We start from the raw sequence: 7844 nt of genomic DNA on the forward strand, positions 1-7844 counted from the left end.
ATAGGGCACACTGTGGTAGAATATAAAGTTGGCCACAGATTTTTTTCTATCCTTGTACCCACAGCTCTGCAACATGACTTTGCAGGTCCATCAAGACATAGAATCTATTTCTTGAATCTGGGTTGGGATTGTAATTCATCTTGCCTAATGTAACATCAGCAAACATGAAGCAAGCAGAGGCCTAAACAATGCTTGCACACTGGGGATTGCCCTCTTTTGCTGCTTTTGGAAACTTGCAACTATTAACACGTAAGGAAGCTCAGGTTGTCACCCTAATTAACAGCCCTACCAAGTATCGTACATGTGAGGCCAACCTCACTATCTTATCTGGTGAGTTCACCTTACATTTGGAAAGTAAAACTTGGCATACATCATTCATTTCTTAGCATCTTCCCCTTGGGAGCAGGTTGCCCACAGAGATCAATAGTTCTATTCTGCTCTTTTCATGCATAAATCTTATACAGGAGGGGGGCGCTCCATGCTGGAAAGGCAGCCATGATACAGCATTGACCTGGCCTGCACCTGTGTCTGCCTGAAAGTCACACTTTCCCAAAGAGTTAAGCTATGTCCCTTTTCCAACCAAATCTTTATGGTAGTAAGAGTGTAACAAAGGTGACATTTTGGTACCCATCTGCCTTATTCCTTTGTCTTATGATTCAGTCGGGTCATAACCCATAAGAGGAAGACCAGTATTATTTATTTTGCCTCTCATAGATCCCAACAATGAAATGATGCTGCATTTTCCTCCTCTACACATGCAATTAAGGTTCAAGACAATTTCATTCATCTCTGGAAAAACACAGGAAGAACTTTGATGATTTTTACAAGTCTGACACTTGAATATATTTGTCTAAACAAAAACATTTACTACTGTACAATGGTAGAAGTCAAAGCAGGATTCCTCCCATGCCAATGATTGTTTTGGCTTTTGGATACCCCTTCGAAGGAATCAACACACAGTGAACCTGGAATTCTGTTTCACAGAAGATGAGAATATATACCAATTTCTCTTACTCAGCAGTTCTGAGGGGTGATTACATTGCCCATTTTTATTTTTTCCTATCCAATACAACAGTCTGGTTCAAAAGGCCACTGCCTCTTGCTCATTGGTTATAACTACATGTGTTATGCAATCACTTCTCCACTTGCTGACAAGAGCAATGAAGTCAATTGGAGTTATCACTTTCACAGATTGCAAACAAAACAAAGATGAGAAAAGCAAGTGAAGAAATCAAGTTTGATCAACCATTGGCTGAATAGTGTTATAGGCGGCTGGAAGATAGCAAGCAGATGTATTATCAGTTAGAAGGCAGCCACTTGTTCTTGGCCCCTGCTCATTCTCAGTACCCATAACCATGTCTAGCAGATGATGTGTCTACTGAGGACAAAAGAAAGGGAGGGTGGGATTATTCACATGATTTATGCTAGATCCAGGTCTTATCTTGGTTAGCAGTATCTATCTTTTTCCTTAGAATCAAGATCTAACTGCAGATTTTTCCATGGCTGTGGTAAGTATTCATCAGAAAGACAAAGATAGGGGCTTCCCTGGTGGCGCAGTGGTTGAGAGTCCGCCTGACGAGGCAGGGGACGCGGGTTCGTGCCCCGGTCCGGGAGGATCCCGCGTGCCGCGGAGTGGCTCGGCTCGTGAGCCATGGACGCTGAGCCTGCGCGTCCGGAGCCTGTGCTCCGCGGCGGGAGAGGCCACAACAGTGAGAGGCCTGCGTACCGCAAAAAAATAAATAAAATGCCGTAGTAATTGCACATAACCAACACACACCAAAAAAAAAAAAAAAAAAGACAAAGATAGTAACACATTAGTAATATTCAGTGATGTAATAGCTATCATAACCTGCTTTACAGTTTCTTAAACTTCCCAGAAATCAGTTTTATTCCATGGAAGTAAACAAGAAAGAATCAGGAATATTTCCCACATACTTATCTTTTCAGACATACCTAAAAGGAAGTCAAAAAAAAAAAAAAAATCACTTGACATTTCAGAGAAAACTCTAAGCTAGAGAGTCCGCTGCTTTACGCGCAGGAAATTCTTAGGTAACTGAGAGGCACTGAGTGTCAGAACCCTTGCTGGCCTGGCCTCCTGCTTTACTGGCACTCCTGTCTGGCTGGCTGGCTATGCTGACAGTGTAAATCAAGGGATTATCAGATTGACCACATGCCCTAGTCTTTTGTTTCTTTGTTTTTGTTTTGTTTGGGGAGGGAGAGAGGAAAGTTGACTGGAGCCCCAGAGATCTATGAAAAAAAAAAAAAAAAGAAAAGGAGGAGGGGAGAGAAATGTGCAGTATAAGTGCTTTCTGTTGTAAAAGTTATGACAGAAAATAAGAGTTTGATTCTGGCAGAAACAAACTGGCAATGTGGGTCAAGGATTAACCCACAGGGATGCTGGGATAACATCTCCTGAGACATGTCTCTAAATTACATCAAAAACTTCTATGAAGGATGTGTAAGTATTATACAAGCAGCAGCAACAACAATTGTATGAGTCCTATCTGTTATTTTAACATGATTTGCATGAGTGCTGATGAATAAGGTCCTCTACATGTATGGAGAATGATATAAATATCAACCATTTGCTTCAACATATTCTGAATTTAAATAACTGTAACTAGAATAATTCAGGAATTACTTTTAGCTGTTGGTGCTTTAAAGCTGATCGCTCTCTCAATTTGATAATTGAGAAGAGAAGCTGTAATGACAACTAAATAAACATTATTTGCTTATTAAGATAGTGTGTATACTAATGAATTTAATGTTGGATTTATTATCCAATTTTTTAAAAAGGTACTAGATATACTAAGATTACCTTGATTTTATTGCAAAAGGTTTACAGGGGTAAGGGATATTAATTAAATTCAAAGCTTTTTACAAGTTTCCAAAATTATTTATGTCATTAGCAACAAGTTCCTATTTGACTGTTGCACTTCAGAATTTCAAAGTGAAAAGGGTAAGAAATCTCAAAATGCAGGATTTGAATTGGGCTTGATGATCTCTAAGTTCCTGTCTTTCTTTGAAACTTTATGAATCTTAAATTTTTTTTAATGTGATAATGAAATCATCCTTTAAAATATCCCCCTTTAATGTTTGTTTTCAAAAGTTTTTTTTTTCTCCTAAAACTGTAACAGATGAAGCCTCCCACCGTGATCGGTCAATTCCACACCCTTTTCTTTGGATCGGTCAGAATGTTCTTCCTTGGGGTGTTAGGCTTTGCAGTTTATGGGAATGAGGCTTTGCACTTCAGTTGTGATCCAGACAAGAGAGAAATAAACCTCATCTGTTACAATCAGTTCAGGCCAATCACTCCACAAGTAAGTGTTTCTGTGTGCACAAATGTAAACCTTACTCCACACCAGATAAAATTGTTTTCTTTTTAAATGTAAAATAATGTCATAATAAGATGAAGAATATTCTAACAGGTATTATTTCTAGAATAATTACCTTTTTAAAATATTAGCTGTATATTTCAGGTAAATTAATTTGAGTTGGTCAAGAGTTTCTTCCAAGTCCAGCATCCTATTATCTATTGATGTTAGAATTATATTCCAGGCTTGTAATTAGAAATGGAAATTGAGTAGATACTAAAATAACGTATTCCATCATTATTAGTAATTGGTAGGTGATGACAGTAAAATATGACTACATTTTTACAATTACTAAGTGTTTAAAATTTTAAACTCTAAACATCTTGGTAATTAAATGAGATTATGTCCAGCATTACCATCTTCATTATATTATTTTTATCCTCATAAGACTTACAAAACTTAGAATTTTTAAATTAGCCTCTATTGAGGGTCAGTGAATTATGGGTTTTTTTAGTGTGTTTTTTCATTACGTGTTGACTGATTTGACTAAGATATTTCTGACATACTTTAGGTGTTCTGGGCATTACAACTAGTGATTGTCCTGGTTCCTGGAGCTATTTTTCATCTTTATGCTGCATGTAAAAGCATCAATCAAGAATGCATTCTTCAAAAGCCCATCTACACTGTGATTTATATCCTCTCTGTTTTATTAAGAATTAGTCTAGAAGTGGTAGCATTTTGGCTTCAGATTCACCTCTTTGGTTTCCAAGTAAAACCTCTCTACCTGTGTGATGCTGTGTCTCTTCGGAAAAAATTTACTACCATAAGATGCATGGTGCCAGAACACTTTGAGAAGACCATTTTTCTCATTGCAATGTATACATTTACTGTAATTACAATAGTCTTATGTGTTGCTGAGATTTTTGAGATAATATTTAGAAGATTATGCTTTCTAATTAAGCAATGACCAAAAGGTTGATTACCTACTGTCATGCCACAATTATTTATCAACCATTTTTATTTAGTTTTATCTCATTCAGTGAGTATCTCAATTTCAAACATAAATATCTGTTCTTCAAACTAACCTCAGTGTGTCTAAAATTTATGTCTAGTATAAAGTACAATACTCAGTTCTAAGGCAGGGATTCTTTTTTTTTTTTTTTTTTTTTTTGCGGTACGCGGGCCTTTCACTGTTGTGGTCTCTCCTGCTGCGGAGCACAAGCTCCGGACGTGCAGGCTCAGCGGCCATGGCTCACGGGCCCAGCCGCTACGTGGCATGTGGGATCTTTGTGGACCGGGGCACGAACCCGTGTCCGCTGCATCGGCAGGCGGACTCTCAACCACTGCGCCACCAGTGAAGCCCCAAAGAAAGGGATTCTTGAACAAAACCTTTGTTCCATTTTAATTTTGTCACACATTAGGAAACATACATGGAACTAATGTTAACTCATTTTTAAATAGTACTTTTACAGAGTTCTTTCATATACAACATCTTAATCAATCACAGTATTTTATGGCCAGAGAAACTTTTATTAACTCTTTTACACAGAGTAGAAAAATGAGGCTCAGGGAGATTAATATATGCAATCCTAGGATGCAGCTTTCCTAACTATAAAGCTATTTCCCTTTCCACTTAACTATGCAGCATAAACTTTGAGGATGTAATTATTGTTGTATTCATGTAAAATATAACTTATTTAAGTGCAAAAGTTGTCAATTAATTATTAAAAGAGTCATTCTATAATTTGATGACTAACTTGAAGAAATGGAGCACTTACATTTTTAATATTATACTCATACTGTTGTCTTGAAATTTTAAATATTAAATGATATGGTAATGTGGCCACCAAATAAATAAAAAATGCTATGGAAAATAGTGTGCATGATTTCCTTGTTGCTTGTTGGAAAAAAAAACCCCTCTGTGCTCATAGATATCCTACAACAATAGTTTCTATATTCAAGATTATTGAAATAGTAAGTTATATTTATATTAAGCTAGACTTCCTAAATAGCTATGAAATGATTTCAAAGGCAATTTTTTAAACTTTTTATTTTATAAAGGAGTATAGCCGATTAACAATGTTGTGATAGTTTCAGGTGCACAGCAAAGTGATTCAGCCATACATATACATGTGTCCATTCTCCCCCAGACTCCCCTCCCATTCAGGCTGCCACATAACATCGTCAAAGGTAATTTTATATTAATTCAGTGCATTTCTTTTTATCTGCCTGTCTTACCAAGAATCATGTCCATTTGATATCATTTAAAAACTTTGTGTATGACTGCGTTATACTGGTGCTTTATTAGGGAAATAAGTATAGTCAGTCAAAAACTGAGGTTTTCAATTTTTTCTTAAGCATTATTCAACCTATGGTTGATATCATGAATTTCTACATTAATTTTTAAATCATTGAGGCTTTCTCCACAGAAAAGCACAAGAAAAAATCCAATTTACCTTCATTCAACAAATAGCTGCATAGTATCGATTATTAAACATGTACCACATTAAAAGTTCAAATACAAAGATAAACAAGATGTAGTACCGTTATAAGATCATATTCTAGTGAGGGGCACAGTGATATGACAAGAGGCTGGGGGCTGTTGGAAATAGCCCCCTCTGAAGGGAAAGACTATTTGCTCATTGATTTTGTTTAGAATCACTGGCCCTTAGTGATAATAAGCAGCAACAATGTCTAGTATGTTTTATTCTTATTTTTAAATTATCTGTAGATAATATACCGTTTATTGCCTGTACCTAGGGTGGACTCCTCCAACCAATTCTCCCACAAACACATACATCTTCAATATGGTTCATATTTTCCTGCATCTTTAGAAGGCATGTAATTTTTTATTGGATACCAGACATTGTGTGTTTTACCTTGTCGGATGCTGAATATTTTTGTCTTCCCATAAATAATTCTTAAATTTTATTCTGGGGCACAGTTAAATTACTTGGAAACAGTTGATCCTTTGTACTTCCTTTTAAGCTTTGTTAGATGGGACCAGTGTAGCCCTTACTGAAGGGCTAATTTTGCCCCGTTACTAAGGCAAAACGTTTCTGAGTGCTCTATGAGATGCCTCTTTGGTACTTTGGAAATGTTATCTTTCCACCATTCTCAAATTCTTGAATTCCTTCCTCAAGCTGGTTGACTCATTGTCTTAGTCCATTTGGGCTGCTATTACAAAATACCTAGACTGGATAGTTTATAAACAAAAGAAATTTATTTCTCATAGTTCTGGTGGATGGAAGTCTGAGATCAAGGTGCTGGCATGTTCAGGTTCTGATGAGAGCCATCTTCTGTGTTACAGACTTATTGTATCCTCACATGGTAGAAAGAAGGCCAGAGAGCTCCCTAGGGTTCCTTTTATAAGGACACTAATCTCATTCATGAGGGCTCCCTCCCCATGACCTACTTACTTCCCAAAGGTCCCACCTTCTAATACCATCACATTGGAGGTTAGGATTTCCAAAATATGAATTTTGGGGAGACACAACATTCGGCCCATTGCACTTATGGTTACAACAGAAATTGCTGTAGCTACAGGAAGCAGGTTTTTGCTGTGCCCAGGGAAAGAAGGGAGAAGGGGCAAAAAGACGTTCTTCTTGTTTGCCCCTCAGGATTTTTCTAAGGGAAGATCATTTTTTAAAAAAACCAACAGACCTCCCCTTAATATCACTGCCCATTCACAGGCGAACAATTTGATTTATTCTTATGCTGATTCATCCTAGGACATTGTCAAAGTATGCTCCTTTTTAAGAGGATTTCTACCCTAGCTGTTGGAAAAAGTAACTGTTCTCAGTTCTGTGCGAATCTTGGGTATTGTTCCTTTTAATCCTTTCAGGTAGCTCTTTTTCTGCAAAGATGTTTAAAGATGTTACATTGATCAGGACTCAGTCGAAGACCCTTTACAGATTTCTGGAGCTCTCATGCTTTGTAGCTTCTCCCTCTAAGGTAGTCTGTCCTATGAAAACTAGCCTCTTTAGCCCTGGACTCTCTCTCCTCAACTCACAAGGAGGAAGGATAGCATTTCTAAGCCACTAGAGGAACCCTGGTCACCTCTGCTTCTTTTAAGTAAACAGTCCATATTGTTATGTGTAAAGATACAGATCCTGTGAGAGTTGGTTTGGACAGTCTTTTAATTCCTTAATGATCTATACCATTCTATGATTTCATTTTGTTAGTAAGTATATCAGGATTGTTAGCACACAGCTGTATACTCCTGGATAATAAATGCTACATAAAAATATAGCATTTATAAAATATAAGATATTTAAATATATGTAATACAGTTTAAAATATAAAAACTGATTTTTCTAACTAAACTGCAAATGTAGCAAAAATTAATAAGAATGTCAAAGTTAAACAAATAACTAACCACTTGAAAATATATTTAAAGTTATTCCAGAAAAAGTTGTTGGGTCAAATAAGGTAATTCAAACTGAAGTTTTTCAGTTTGTTTATAAATGAACAACAGTCAGAATATTACATATTAAAACCTATAAGATATTGTCAAAATTGTAGTGCATG

General features: G+C 36.6%; 1 protein-coding gene across 1 annotated transcript; it reads left to right on the forward strand.

Annotated features, from left to right (window-relative positions):
- Window positions 1-2419: 2419 nt before the first annotated feature.
- Window positions 2420-4281, forward strand: GJE1 (gap junction protein epsilon 1; the record flags this gene model as incomplete). The annotated part of the gene is made up of 3 exons (XM_079938650.1): window positions 2420-2458; window positions 3138-3320; window positions 3886-4281. 3 exons carry the CDS (start codon window positions 2420-2422, stop codon window positions 4279-4281), a joined length of 618 nt encoding a protein of 205 aa, XP_079794776.1.
- Window positions 4282-7844: the final 3563 nt, after the last annotated feature.

This window comes from Stenella coeruleoalba, assembly GCF_951394435.1.
Source record: "Stenella coeruleoalba genome assembly, chromosome: 12".
In the NCBI taxonomy this organism is placed as follows: Eukaryota; Metazoa; Chordata; class Mammalia; order Artiodactyla; family Delphinidae; genus Stenella; species Stenella coeruleoalba.